Source organism: Onychostoma macrolepis, chromosome 20 (assembly GCF_012432095.1).
Source record: "Onychostoma macrolepis isolate SWU-2019 chromosome 20, ASM1243209v1, whole genome shotgun sequence".
Taxonomy (NCBI): Eukaryota; Metazoa; Chordata; class Actinopteri; order Cypriniformes; family Cyprinidae; genus Onychostoma; species Onychostoma macrolepis.
Genome location: NC_081174.1, coordinates 3,151,677 through 3,166,642, shown reverse-complemented (window position 1 = coordinate 3,166,642; position 14,966 = coordinate 3,151,677). Strand labels below are relative to the sequence as shown.

The following is a 14,966-nucleotide window of genomic DNA, read 5'->3' as shown; positions in this document are numbered from 1 at the left end:
GGCCAGATGTAGGCCGGATCTGGGCCAACACTGCTTGCTGTTTGGGGGTCCTATACACTGGACCAGATGAGTTCCACATGTCAGCCTCAACAAAACCATAACCAAGCCACTTGATACACACCCCTCCCAGATGAGTAGTCACAACAACGATAATATTCTGAACAAATATTTAATCAGCAAACCAAGTTGAATGAATCTCACACCTAACATATAACATTATGGTCAGTTCACACTTTCACAAAAACTATTAAAAAACTATTAAAAAAAACATACTTATTTGTTTTGCTTGGTCAGTGTGTTCACCCTGTTGGAGTATGGCAGTGTGAACTGGCTTTTAGGTGCTTTGGAAAACAAAACAAAACAAAAAAAACAGTAAAAGAAATATATATTTGTTTAATGTTCACGCAATTAACACAAAATTCTTAAATAAGGTAGTTTCTCTATTTTTGCAGTATTCAAGTGTTCATGTCCCTGAATAATATCTGCATGAACCTAAGTCTGAAGAGTACACATAATATCTAGTAGACAGCAATCCTTGTGAGTGAGAAGTCTGGTGTGGAGGCTGGATCTTGAACTGACTTCTGTCCAGGTTATCCGTCTTCACGAACTGCCCTGAAATAAAATTCAAACAAACAATGTAGTGTGAGGCTCTTACATTCACAATGCTCATTTTGGTCTCGGTGGTGAAGTGTGCAGAAAATTCTGCTGGACTGAAATTTTGTATTTGGTGAACAGTCTTCAAGAGTGCAAATAATATTTTAAGTATCTTTCAGGCTCGCGTGAGGTTTCCACAAGCAACAAAGCCTGCTTGAACAAAAACTTCACTACATTTAAAGTTTAGAAAATAATATACATACAGACTGCTACAGTTTGAAGAGAGGTGCGTTCACAGTACTGGTTCTGTCTTACCGTTGTTAATTTTAATTTCAAAGAACTTTTTTTATTGTCATCTGTGTCTTTTTTTGAATTATGATTGACCCCTCTGTAGGTTGTTGTGTATGAAGTGTCCTCAGAGCAGAGTTAAACAAGACGGCCTTGTAGGACATACAGGAACCCAGACAGCAACATAGTGTCAGCCCAGATCCGGCCCACATCTGGCCCGTGTGAAATCCATGCGGGCCAGATGTGGGCCAGATCTGGGCCGACACTGATTTGTCTGGGAAATATTTGATATTTATTTGATATATTTTTTTGAATATTTGATTTACTTTTGAATGTTTGAGGTTTTACCTACTAGTCAGATGGTTCATGGCGCTTTGGAGATGTTCTTCGACAGGAGATCTGCTCCGCTCCAGCTCTGCAGCACAGCCATCAGCATGGAAGAATAGGAACAATGTCACATAGCCAATAAAATGTAGTATACAATGTCAGGATTATTAGAAATAAACACACTACAGCAGAGGTGAAAAGCAATAATAATAATAATAATAATAATAATAATAATATACAAAACATACAAAAAATCTTAAGATACCAGAATTCATATTTTTAGGTTTTACAGATGCATGATGATATAGTTGAAATATATAGTGAAAAATTCATATAAAGTTATTTAATAAGATTTCTCAGATCACCTGTGTTTCCTGTATCTCTGTCAGCAGCTCTCATTACACATTTTCTTGTAACTTCCCCTGTTTTAGGTCTTTTTTTCTGACGCTCCTGAAATCACAGTACAATTTATCAATATTTGTTTGCAATGAAAGTTCAAAATGTGTTTGAAATAGTTTCAGCCCATTAGTTAATGTAAGTGACGTCACCGATTGACCCCACAGTGCACACTTTTAGGTTAAATTAATTAGCTTAGTGACTTCCATTTATCTATTGACAAAGTATCAGCAAAACATTTACAAAACTATCAAAGCCGCTCATCTACACATAAAAGGTGCTTAAAAGCTCGAACGTTCATTAATAAGAGCTCAAATCTCTAAGTTAGCTTACCTCTAATTGTTAGCCTCTGATGCTAACGGTCTTTTTGAAGACACTAAACCACTCCTGTAAAGTAAAGATTCGACAGAAACGTGTTAATTACATGTAACAAAGTGTCAGGAACGGTTGTATGTATTATTTGTGTAACTTTAGGGACTAAACTTGCCTGAAAGCAGTGAAAACAGCAGAGAGACAGCCTCTCCCTTCTTGTCAGCTGAGTGAGTTGAGCACTGTTACCATGGTAACCCCCTCAGCTCCAGTTTAAATGTGATTTGAATGCTCAACGCGCGCGCTCATTGGCCTTCCACACGAACGCGGTTATTTTCAAAACAGCAGCTTTTTCTGTGTGGTTTGGCCGTTCATCCTCAGGCAAACACTGCAGCAGGTCACTGAAACCGAACACTTTGAAAACTCCTGCCGGGGTGAAGATTTTCAAAAACTCTGGCTGCAGTGTTATCATGTAACCTTAGACAGCAAAACCAGAGTTTTTGGCTTGTGACGTTTGAGCCTGCGCAGTTATCTCCGCCTACTGGAAACTTTTCCAGGCTTCTGATTGGCCAGCATGGCCTAAAACACATCAAAGTTACGCATTTACATAAATAGTACATAAAAGTAAAATAAAATGTCCTGAAACTTCATCATGTATTTGTTTAGTAGGCCTACACCAAACTGTAAATTGAACTAGAAATAAAAGTTTGTCGAGACAAACTTTAAGTTGGCTTGAGAAAGACAGACCAGAAAGGTTGCTAAGGTGCTAAGGTGTTGCTATGCGGTTGCTAAGGTACCGAGTGTGGTTGCTAAGGTGTTGCTATGCTGTTGCATTTTGCTAGCATGTTTCTAGCATGATTAGCATTGTTGTTAGCATTATTAGCATGTCGCTAGCATGTTTCTAGCATGATTAGCATGCTACTAGTATGTTCCTAGCATGATTAGCAAGTTACTAGCATGTCGTTAGCATGTTTTTAACATGATTAGCATGTTTCTAGCATGATTAGCATGCTACTAGTATGTTGGTAGCATGATTAGCAAGTTACTAGCATGTCGTTAGCATGTTTCTAGCACGATTAGCATGTTGCTAGCATGTTTCTAGCACGATTAGCATGTTGCTAGCATGATTAGCAAGTGACTAGCATGATTAGCAAGTGACTAGCATGTTGCTAGCATTATTAGCAAGTTACTAGCATGTCGCTAGCATGTTTCTAGCACGATTAGCTTGTTGCTAGAATGATTAGCAAGTGACTAGCATGTTGCTAGCATTATTAGCAAGTTACTAGCATTTCGCTAGCATGTTTCTAGCATGATTAGCATTCCACTAGCATGTTGAAAGCATGATTAGCAAGTGACTAGCATGTCGCTAACATGTTTCTAGCATGATTAGCAAGTGACTAGCTTGTCATTAGCATGATTAGCATCTCACTAGTATAGATAGATAGACAGATGAGTTTGAATGGGTTAGAAATAGTACATAGACGGGAAGTCTGATTGAGTCTAATGGGCTTCAGTGTGTTTAGATTTAAATTTTGTCAGTTGGAGTTTGCAAGGTCTGGGCTCATCTGAACATTCCGTCACTGTAAATCTATGGGATTTTTCCCAGTTTTATTCGTAATTTTTAGGAAAAAAAAGTCGGATCAATTAGAAAAGATATAGCAACTCGAGTCAGACCAGTCTGAAGATCTTTTAAAAAAAAAAAGAAATTAGTTATTGTTTAAAAAGCACATCAACTAAATTAAAAAGAAAAGAAAAAAAAGTATTTTTTTTTTATGGCAGGAATTTTGTTACATGGCATTAATAACGTGGCATCACAAAATGTGCTATAACTGTATAAATGAAAATGTATGAATGCATATTTGTCAGAGGTTCATCATGGTGCTCCAGACACTGGTCATTCACTGTTTCTGTAAAAAGACTAACAATACTACTACTAAGATTAATAATTAAATAATAACCATTTTCATTATTGATGATTAAATGTACTAAAATACAAAATATTTTCATCGAACAAAATTTCAAGTAGTCAAAGACAAATTTGTTTACATTTTGTCTCAGAGGTTAGCTCAAACCCTGATCAAACTCACCGACCCGTCATTGTTTTCGTGACTCTGAAGAGCTTGCTCAGGGCTCTTTCTTCAGGGCTGAGGCCAGACTCTGTGGGTTTGAGGAGGTTACGCTGCACATCCATTGATATCAATAGGAACAGGGTGTGTAGGCCGTGTCATTTTTGAAAGGCAGCCTTCATTTCGGTCCTTCACTCGGCGCATCTTGAAGGATGCATCAAGTGTGGCCTACCTCTGTGTCCTTCAGTAATCCACAAGTCTTTGCTCACATTTAAATCCACAGGACAAATGGCAGAAAAATAGCAGGAATTGAACTTTCTGGAGTTCATTAGCAAATGTAAGACACAAAAAAATGTGTTCTAAGATTGAGGGCACTAGGCTTTCTTTTGTTTTGTTTTTTGTAAACTGTCTCATTAATATGCACCAAAATGTGGTGTAGGAAACTCTTAAGGAGAAGACCAGGAGGATGCTTTATTGAGAGCGTGCTGCTTCGTGGCAGGCGTACATGGTGTTTAATAGGCATTCAGTGGACAGTCCTTGTCCATAATCACCAAAAGATCTGAGACCCATCCGGTCCTGAGGACAACAGACAAGTCAACATTCTTGCACAGTTTAATTATTATCAAGAATTAATTGAGAAGCAGGCATTATGTATCTTTTTTCATCCTGAATTTTGTGATATTATAAGGGAATGAGCCCTTTTAAATGTGCAGTCCCGCACTGACCTGCCAACCGCTAATAAACACGCTAGAAGTCCATGTATTTGCCTGATATCGCAGGCGAGGAGAGCTATCCAGCAGATATGCGTACTTCCCGACTGAAGTGTGCTTGCAGTGGACCCTTTACAATCCCATGAGGCCACAGGAGAGCAGCTGTGAATGACAGACCAGCTGAGGCCACAGATCACAGTCCATTATTTCATTCATACATGAAAGTTCTTCATCAAAATGTCTTGTATATATGTTACACAGAAGAAAGAAATTCATACAGGTTTGCGTTGATATGAGTAAATGATGACCGATTGATAATTTGTTTTGTGTGATGAAAGAAAACTAATGATCATACTTAAAAATGGTGGAGATTGGTATGATTGGAACATGAAAGCATATTACATTTACATTTAGTCATTCAGCAGACGCTTTTATCCAAAGTGACTTACAAATGAGGACAATAGAAGCAATCAAAATCAACAAAAGAGCAATGATATGCAAGCGCGTTGACAAGTCTCAGTTAGATTGACACAGTACACGCAAGGGTTTCTTTTTTAAATTATATAATAAAAAGGAAACAGAATAGAAAGAGAATAGAGCAAGCTAGTGTTAGAGGCCTTTTTTGTTAATTGCATAATAAATAAAAAGAAAACAAATATATAACACAAAAAGGATCGAGAAGCTAGTGTTATTTATTTATTTATTTATTTTTAAAGAAAGCAAGAAGTTAGTAAATGAACAGAGTACATGTCCAAAAGAGGAAAGGCCTCTCTCTCTCTCTCTCTCTCTCTCTCTATATATATATATATGATATGGGCCTTAAATGAAAGGTAAGCTGTACATGCTCGTGCTGTTTTGAAATGTTTTATAATGCAAAGATCAGTGTGTGCATCTGTTCTTTCAGGTTTAATGAGTGGGAGTTCTATAGCAGTAAAGTTTCGAGTTGTTTGACGTATTAATGTCCATGTTGTTTGAGCTCTTCCGAGTTGATGGGAGGAGATATTTTGGGGCTTTTTTCAAATCCACAATCAATCCAAATCAACCAATGATCGACTTCATTCTAGAGACCTGCGAGCGGGGTCTTGTGGGTTTTGTAGTTGTTCTATGCGGTCTCGACTGGAATCGCGGACGGGGAAGAATCTCGCAAAAACTACAAGTACCGGCTTCGCCCGAAAGCCTCCGCGCATGCGCAGAGAAGCGGCTCCGTCAAATGTTTTGTTTCCACGCCATATTTGTTAGCCGGCTAGCGCTCAGTGAAGAGGCGTCCGACGCGATCTCGGCACAATCCGAAATCATCGGTGCTTTCCTGAGGAGCATCGACTCCACAACTGCGTTTATCACCGCTTCTACGCGTCTGTGTGTCCTCAGCCAAGGTTTTGGCCGCGAGCTCAACGCAGAATTTAAATAAAAACGAAGCGATCGAGTCGCGTTCCCTTGAGATCCGAGCAGGACTGTGACTAGCAGGGGGTCTCTCGCTGTTCGTGCGGATTATTTCCTTTTTTAATCAAACACAACCCTCGATAAAATGGCTTGTGGGGCCACTCTTAAAAGGACTATGGATTTCGATCCTCTGATGAACCCGGCGTCTCCGAAGAGGAGGAGATGTGCGCCCATGTCTCCGTCCAGCTCCAGCGCCTCTCCGCAGAAATACCTGCGCATGGAGCCCTCGCCCTTCGGCAGAGTGTCTTCAGCCCTCACCACAGGTCTGTCGAGCTCCAACACAACAAACAATCACGACTCCAGCGTGTAAACGGGTCAAATCACGCGAAAACTCGTCGTCGCTGCTCCCCTGTCAGCTGGCGACATCAAAACACTCGACTATTTATAGTAAACTATGTCTGTGTGAGCCTCTCTGATCGCCCACACTCTTATTTACATGGGAATATTACAATAATCAGGTCGAAATGGAAAGTTTATTTTCAAATTATAACGAACTGGGGGTGTTGCTAAATGCTAACTCGCTGCGATCTTTACAGAGAGGCGGAAATGTAATAAACACTAGGCTTTGGTTCTGGTTATTTGGCACGATTATTGACGATGTCTGTGAAGTGCGATTGGACCGTTTTCACACGGTTATCGTCGGTGTGAGTGAGCGTTATTGTTTGTGAACAGCGCGATAGCGCAAAGGACGGCTTCCGGAAGTAAAAGCACCGTTGGTTTTCTCCGTGAGGAAGCTGATGTTTAGAGATTACTTATAAAGCTTGTAGGACAGATGTGTTATGAGCTGTGAGGTCGTTGATCGATGGTATGTGCTTTTTATGAAGCCCTCGTTATTTCAACTTATTTTTTAATAATCGTGTTTAATGGGTTAAAACTACCTACATTTCTCATGATTCAGTAAGGAATTCTCCAATCACAGCAAGCAAAGCAAACCACGCCCAAAGAACACTTTAGCTCCGCCCACTCCCATGATGAAGCTCTGCGAGTGATGTGATGGTGACAGTGATGTGAAGTAGATCATGCAAACTGTAGGAAAATGGAGGTGGAACTTTCTGAAGATGTTGCTCTTTGTAGCAGCGACGGAGTAGAAATAAATGAGCTCAAGCTTTATGCCGTTTTCAAACCGGTCTTCCTTCTAATAGGTGCTCAAACCTGACGATTGTGCCTCGGTTTTGACATCATGGTTCATACAGCAGGAGGAAACATTGTAACATAAAATTGCTTTTTTATATTAAATAGTGGTTTATTGTATGTAAATTGCACATAATGCAGATTTTAAATTACCTTTAATTATAAAATTACTATTTGTTGTTGAAATATATTCATTTACACATTAGCTGTCATAACTCGTTTCATAACAGATTTATTTAAACATACATTAAATAGAGACATCACTAACAGGTAAAGTAAAATGAGTATATAGCCTAATATTTTGGTGAAATACTCTTCACTTAATTTCGCTAGTGAACTAACGAGCTGTGGACACTGACGACTTGCCTGATGTAAATGAAATGCTACTGACATTTGTTTATTAGCTGTTTTATTGATGTCTTGAGCGATTACACGAGGCATGAGGCGTTCATTCATGCAGGGCTCCAGACAAATAAATAAATAAAGGAGCCATTGGCTCCTATAAGAAACAAAATTAGGCTGTGAATTATTTTTTTAGGTGCCACAGTATAAGCGTGGTTAACGTTTCAGTTATACTGTATACTTTGTCTCATCTTTTCTTGTCTTTATCAGCATTTTAATGGGAACTAAACATCTTTTCGAACTTGAGAACTATATACAGTAACACAGAATTCATCACAGAATCTGTGCCAATATCACAGACTATAAATGTCAGCATCACTTGGCTGTAAATGTTGTCATTTGTCTTACACACATCCAGTCTGTTTCTTCATTAGTAGCATGCAGCTATATAGGAGGTGTTGAATTTTATCTTTAGCTGCTTAGATTTTTTTTCTTATCGTGTAGACAACAGGTTAAGTAAAAATATGAATATGCAATATAGTGCATACATTTAGCAAAATGCTCCCCTTTATAGTTTTTTTTTTAGCTGACTGATGAGCCTATGGATGGTTATTCTGAGGTGAATGATTGTTCCGTGGCATTGTTTACAAACTTTCCATGTTTTCCACAGTTTGAACACCGCGTGAGCGATTACATGAGACATTCAGTAAAGAGACATCACACAGTAGTAAAGAGAAAGATATAATGGGTTCACGTGCCGCTTGAACCGAGGCGCTAAAGCAGTCGCTCATGCTGCATTCGAGCGCCAAAATGGTAGGCCTGATTATTGTTTGAATTTGGCAGAATTTTGAAGCTGATACTTTGTTTACTAAGAGGTAACGGAGCACAAAGCTTATTGTGATTACTGGACGGCTAGTGTGCTACAAATAATATATGAAGTTCATGCATTAACAGAACACAGCATCTAGACTAAAGATCGTGATAAGAGGCTGTAGTATCGATTATAAACGAGAATTGTTAACGATATTGCTAATATAGTTTGTTGAAGTTATGCATGAAAAAGACCCTGCTTTTCTGCACTTTCACTAAGCACATCATTTTCGGTCTCTCGGATGCTGCACAACTGAGCTGCGTTTAGCGCAGAGATGAGGACTGTTTTCCACTAAACCTTTGATGCACATCGTCTCCGTTTATTACGTCAACATAACAAAAGATGTCATCGCAAAACAATCAGGAAAAAAGGCATTACATGCACATTTTAAAATCATAATGTAAATTGATATAGTTGCCAGTGGCGATCTCCGCAAAAACTTCACTCGCAAATTATTTTTAGTCGCAAATGCAACAATCGTAGGCGCAGTTCGGAGCCCTGTTCATGTTTTACACATTAAAGCTAGTAGTACAGATGAAGGGATGATCGCGCTGGCGTTCATACAGCGGTCTGTCACGCCACACTCGTGCAGTGGTTCAATCAATCGGTACAAACGCATGTGCCGTTACACCCCTACCTTCTAATAATGTAAACAAGGTCTCACTCTGAATGTGAATTACAGATAGCTGTTGAAGTGATGGCTTTCCATGCTCACATTAACGGTGGCGTTACCGGTGTGAGCGTTCAGAGCAGACCGGTGTCTTTCTGTTGTAGTTATTCAGGACACACTTGTTCAGGAATGGTTCCTGATGCCACTCTGCCAGGTATTAAGATGCGTGTTGTTCTGGCTTGCTCAGTTGGGCACACTTCATTTCTGGCAGTATTGTCGACGTGATTGCACAGACGCTATTTGAGCTGAGCTGGACAATGACCTCACTGAATCAACGATCAACTGACTTGAACTGAAAAATTGTCCTCCAGCATTATCAACACACTGTTCTCCTGTCTGACAGTCGCCGTAAAGCTCAGGGTGTGAAGATCTCCAGCGTGCAGCGTTTGGCTGCGGAAAAAAATAATCCTACACTTAAAAAACAAAAAAACTTATTTATCACTTTCGAGTCCACGAGTTTGCCTACCAATGGCATGAGAGGAGCACCGCTTTCACTCTCAACCAAACTAACATTAGCCAATCAGAAGTCTTTGCTCTTCTAAACACGAGATGTGCATAGTCACAGCCCTGATGAATGGTCAAACACGTCCATCTAGTGCACATTTACATAGAAAAGCTAATTAAGAAGCAGCGGAGCTTTGTAAACCGCTCAGAGCAATCGTGTCATTTCCATGAGAACGATATGATTCCCAGAACAAATTTACTGGGCTTTTTGAAAGGTCCTGTTCTCACATGATCTCTTAATGATAACTTACCGGTGATTTTCCAGTACTTTGTGTGAAAGGGTTAAACTCTTCCTCTGTCTATGCTGTGAGAATTGCTTAAAGTTCCTCTGGGAAAACAGTGTTCATTATTTCACTCGATTTGTAACGTAAATCATTTATAAACCTTTGCCAACACAGGAGAATACATCAACATATGTCTAAATATGCCATTTATTGTACATCACGATTTCAAAATAAAAGTTTCTGCATGTGGCCAAATATTAAAATGTAATGAATTTAAACGTGGTTTAATCACGCTGTAAAGCGAAACGTCACCAGGCCGTTGCGCCCTCTGCAGGTATTTGTTATAATACATAATGTATTTAAGTTGATTGTTCATATTATGTATAGGCATATTACATTATGTATTTTAACAGTGTTGTTCAATAAAACCTTGTAAGTACTTGGCTCAAATAAAATATCAAAAACAATTATTATTGCGTCATCGTTTGTTTGTTTATATATAAATAGTCATACTAAAGCCTGGTTTTCACTTAGGTCTGTTTGTGTTAATAAAAATATCAGATTACTCGATTGTCAAAATAATCAGTAGATTACTTGATTACCAAAATAATCATTAGTTGCAGCCCTAGATTAGTTAAAATATTTAAAAATTCAACTGCATTTTTACGTTTTGTAATTACAAGACAAATATCAGAAAATTTCCTAAAGATATCGTCTCGTTCTAGTGAACCAAGTGTCTGTATTTTGTCTCATCTCGTGATCTAAGTATATTGTCACACCCCTAGTGTTGGTAAGCGGTGATGCAGCTTATAATTTTCCAAGTGTATGATATAGCTTTCATTATTCAGGTCAACCATATATTCATAGAGAAGAAAATGAGTTTGAATAAGGAAAGCAATAACTTTGCCATCCTTTCAGATGTTGCCGCAGTGGACGTTTAACAGCTTCGTCTAATACAGAGAGGAGTCTCTCATAATCAGATAGAACTGTTAAGCAAAGTAATGTATACAAAACAGTTTCAGAACGGTTGCTTTTATATTATTAGTTATAGAAAGGCAAATATTATAATACTTTCAGCATTCAGCAAATACGCATTTATATCATTTAAACAAATCTTTGAGTGACTAATGAACATTTAATTTTACAAACTTGGTTGAATCCAGCTGTGAGATCCTGTGAAGTGTGTGTGTGTGTGTCTCCTGCATGATCGCGTGTTCTCTGTGTGACGTCAGGACTGAATATAGACCGCAGGAGACGCACGATCAACACACTTTAAACTCGTGATTACAAATTATGCTGCGCTTTATGCATTTGCCATATTCATGTCATTTTCACTGTGTGCTGTATGTGAAATGAGTGTTACCTTTATTTGAAAAAAATATGATTCCCAATGCACACAAACTTCCCAGAACACCGAGTGCTTTGTTGGTTACTTCCTTTTTAATTACATTTTCATCAAATATTTATTTGTGAGAAATTTGTCATCTAAAGTGTTTATCTTACACACTTATTTTTAATCCATTTTGAAATGATTTCAGATTTCTTTAATTAAAATGCATAAATTTATATTAGCTTTATATCAGCCATCGGCCGCTCAATGTGCTGTCAAAAAAACCTTATCGGTCGACCACTAACCAGGTGTGAGCAGGACCCTGGTCCCGGGACCCTCGCTTCCTTTCTTAAAGAATGATTTGCATTGGATTGCAAAGTTTAAATGGTACTTTCAGAATCTGAAATAGGAATGGATTTATTCTGATTAATTACTATCAGTGTTCTGATTAAAGTCAGTCGTATCAGGCGGTTTGGAAACAATCATCTTACTTTTGGACGAACTGGTATGAAGTTTGAGAATATCCCAGCCCTACTTGTGATCATGTCACTGTAGAAATTCTGGCCTGTTTATTGAAGGTTTGTTACTAATGTTTTACTTCTGTCTTCCAGAGCAAATCCTGAGCAACATCAAGCAGGAGTACAAGCGCATGCAGAAGAGGAGACATCTGGAGAGCAGCTTCCAGCAGACAGACTCCTGCTGCCCCCTCGACTCACAGCCACACTCCTCCGTCAGCAGCACAGCCACACTGCCAGGTACAGCATCACCTCACTAACCCTTCACTCCTCCGTCAGCAGCACAGCCACACTGCCAGGTACAGCATCACAAAAAGAAGTGCAATTTTCTTTTTGTACAGCATCATTTGTTGACACGATCCGCTCGTGATCCGGTGTCTTCCACGCCTCTGATTGGCTCAGTTCACAGTAAATGCACTCTTTTATGGCATGTGCTGTGAGTTTAGCGCACGTTTGGGAACACAGCGGCCACCGGTATGCTTTTTTACATTTGCATAATTTCCAACATTTTAATGGGCAGATATTTACAGCATTTCACTAAATTTGTAACGAGAATCATTTGTAAACCTGTTTTCACTGAAGGTGGAGTTTTCCATCAAAAGCTCAAGGGTTTGTCTCGTGCAGGTGTAGAAATCAGGATAAGTATTGTAGTGTAAAGCAAAATAATATACCTATGAAACATTCATTTGTTGCAATGTAATTGTTTTACAGTATATGGCTATTACTGTCATAGGAATAGTAATAAAACAATGATATAAAATTATTATTATTGTTATTGCAGTCTAATGATTTGGCTTCCTAAAAAACTAAGACACTGTATCACAACTAAAAAGAGAGTTAAGGTACTATTCAGTCAGTTCACTGACTTTTTTTCTTCGTTCAATTTGCACACTGAACATGTAGAAGTTAGAGCTCTTAATGTTGCGCTCTCAAAGCACACCAGATGAATTTAGTTGGAAATGTACAGAAGTTTCATGCAGAGGTTGACCCACCACAGTCTCACAGAATCCTACCGCATTCACAATCACATAGACGGGAGGGGTGGGAGGAAAAATAATTCTCTCTCTTCAACGATTCTGAATCTGTTCTGAGCTTGGTTTTTCGGATCGGATCGTGAAGATTCCCAGCCCTGATAGACGGTGCTTCTGAGGGCGTTTAGAGAGGGAAACACTGAAATACCGGCGGGTGGAAGCGCACGTTTATACCGCGCAGTAAACCACACCATTGCCCTTGTATTCAGCTTCAGCTGTGAAACTACGTACTGGGAAGTTTGTGCTTATTGAATGTTTGTGTGTAATTGACCGTTTGCGAAGACCTGCCCTCCTTAGTTACTGTTGCTATGTCTGACAAGCCTTGCTGCTCTCACACTACACACCTTGTCCTCATGCTGTAAAAATACATCACGAAGCAAACTGACCACATGCTGACAGACAAGAATTTTTTTTTTTAGAAATTCAATCAATAAATAGCCTACTGTTTTGTGTCTTTAATGTGTCATGACAGATCACTGTAATGCTTCAGTTCAAGCGGCATGTGAACCGATCGTCTTTTCCTAAACACCTCAAACATGCCCCACAAATCTACGTCACTGTGTGGGAAGATTTGCATAACACTGCCCAAATGTTTACGTAAAGAAAGAAGGCATAACTTTTATTCTCGCTGTAGTATTGTTGTCGTGGAGACACTTTATTTCAATCACGGAAAGTTTGAGTCCACCGAAGTGAATCTACTGCCCTGTTGTGTTGGTTGTGAGCGGTCAGAGCTGCGGTGCACGGGCAGATCTGTGATCAGTGTAATGAGATGCTGTCAGGCGGGCTCACTGGGGCTCTTGCTGTGTGTTCCAGGCGCGTCCTCTGGATCGGCGTCCCCCTCCAGACGCGAGCAGCCGCTGTTCACGCTGAAGCAGGTGGGCATGATCTGCGAGCGTCTGCTGAAGGAGCGCGAGGAGAAGGTGCGCGAGGAGTACGACGAGATCCTGACCACCAAACTCGCAGGTAAACGTGTCCCGAAGCGCAACATCTGCTGTCCTGCGGAGGCCTTTCTGTGTTTGACGAGTCCTCTTCCTCTTGCCTTTGCAGAACAATACGATGCTTTCGTGAAGTTCACCCACGACCAGTTGATGAGGCGGTTCGGGGAGCAGCCGGCCAGCTGTACGTATGCGCTCGTCTGTGTGTGTCGATCAGGGATGCACCCAAATGACAATTCTTTTCTTAGAATACTGAACGCTGTTTTTCGTGTTTCTTTTTTCCCATGTATTTTGCCAATCTTTTTCACCATTGCATGAATTAAATATCCAAAATGGGCTTTATTATTATTTTGTCTTGCTTTTCAATGAGAAAAAAAAATACAAATCAGTTAGAAAACAACAATTTAAAAATATTTACTTAACACTTAATATTTTTTAACATTCTAGCAGACATTATACCAACAAAGCATAATTTTGGCATTTGGCCATTTTTGAGATCAGGCTTGTGATTGGCTAAAGACAAAAAAAGACTAGAGTAATGTTGCTGAAAATTCAGCTTTGATCACAGCAATCAATTACAGTTTTAACATTCACATAGAAAAGTTATTTAAAATTGTAATAATATTTCACAATATTACGGTTTTTGTATTAAATGCAGCCGTGCTGAGCAGAAGAGAATTCTTTTAAAACATTGGAAAACAACGCAGATCCCAATTGGAGCACTGTTATAATAAATCTATTAATAGAGGTGTTATTCCGTGTGAATAATTGTGGTGCATCCCTGTTGATTGTGGTGTGTTTGGCTCACGAGCGCTGTTGTTCTGCAGATGTGTCCTGAGCGCTGTCCTGTGGTGGCTCTCTGCCGTGATGAGCTCCTGACACTCTGGGTCTCCAGCAGTGCCAATCGCATCTTTCCCCGCTGGGCACGGAGTTTGTGTCAGGCTTCTGTCAGTGCGTAACCACTCTCTCTCTGCAGCGGCTCAGTGCTTCCTGCCCTCCTCACCTGCAACTATTACTCCAATCACTGGCTCTTGTGTCTCTTACTGAACCCTGGATATTTATTAGGCTTTGACGATGCCTTTTATACAGTCACCTGTCATTTCATCCTCGTTTTTTATGTTTGATTTTGTAAAATGCCTTTTATTCGCTACAAATGACGTCGATTGCCATGATAAATGTGAGACGGTGTGTGAGGGAGACTGCTGTTCATAGCTTTGTGTAAATACATCCCTGGCTTTCATCTGGAGTTTTCATGTACAAATCAAATACAGCATTTATTTTGA

General features: G+C 39.6%; 1 protein-coding gene across 2 annotated transcripts; it reads left to right on the top strand.

The window, feature by feature from the left end:
- Window positions 1-5,898: 5,898 nt before the first annotated feature.
- On the top strand, window positions 5,899-14,966 carry akirin2 (akirin 2). 2 transcript variants are annotated; one of them, XM_058756638.1, is made up of 5 exons: window positions 5,899-6,393; window positions 11,814-12,016; window positions 13,562-13,711; window positions 13,796-13,867; window positions 14,511-14,966. In XM_058756638.1, exons 1-5 carry the CDS (start codon window positions 6,293-6,295, stop codon window positions 14,519-14,521), a joined length of 537 nt encoding a protein of 178 aa, XP_058612621.1. In that variant the 5' UTR covers window positions 5,899-6,292; the 3' UTR covers window positions 14,522-14,966. The 2 variants fall into 2 exon arrangements, with proteins under 2 accessions (XP_058612621.1, XP_058612619.1); XM_058756636.1 differs by having other exon boundaries at window positions 5,901-6,393; window positions 11,814-11,957.

Excerpts from the sequence above, each read along its gene's own strand:
- akirin2 (XM_058756636.1), top strand. The coding sequence starts at position 6,216 with ATGGCTTGTGGGGCCACTCTTAAAAGGACTATGGATTTCGATCCTCTG. Across the intron at positions 6,394-11,813 it reads GTCTTCAGCCCTCACCACAG|AGCAAATCCTGAGCAACATC; the intron begins GTCTGTCGAGCT and ends TCTGTCTTCCAG. Across the intron at positions 13,712-13,795 it reads CCTGACCACCAAACTCGCAG|AACAATACGATGCTTTCGTG; the intron begins GTAAACGTGTCC and ends TTGCCTTTGCAG.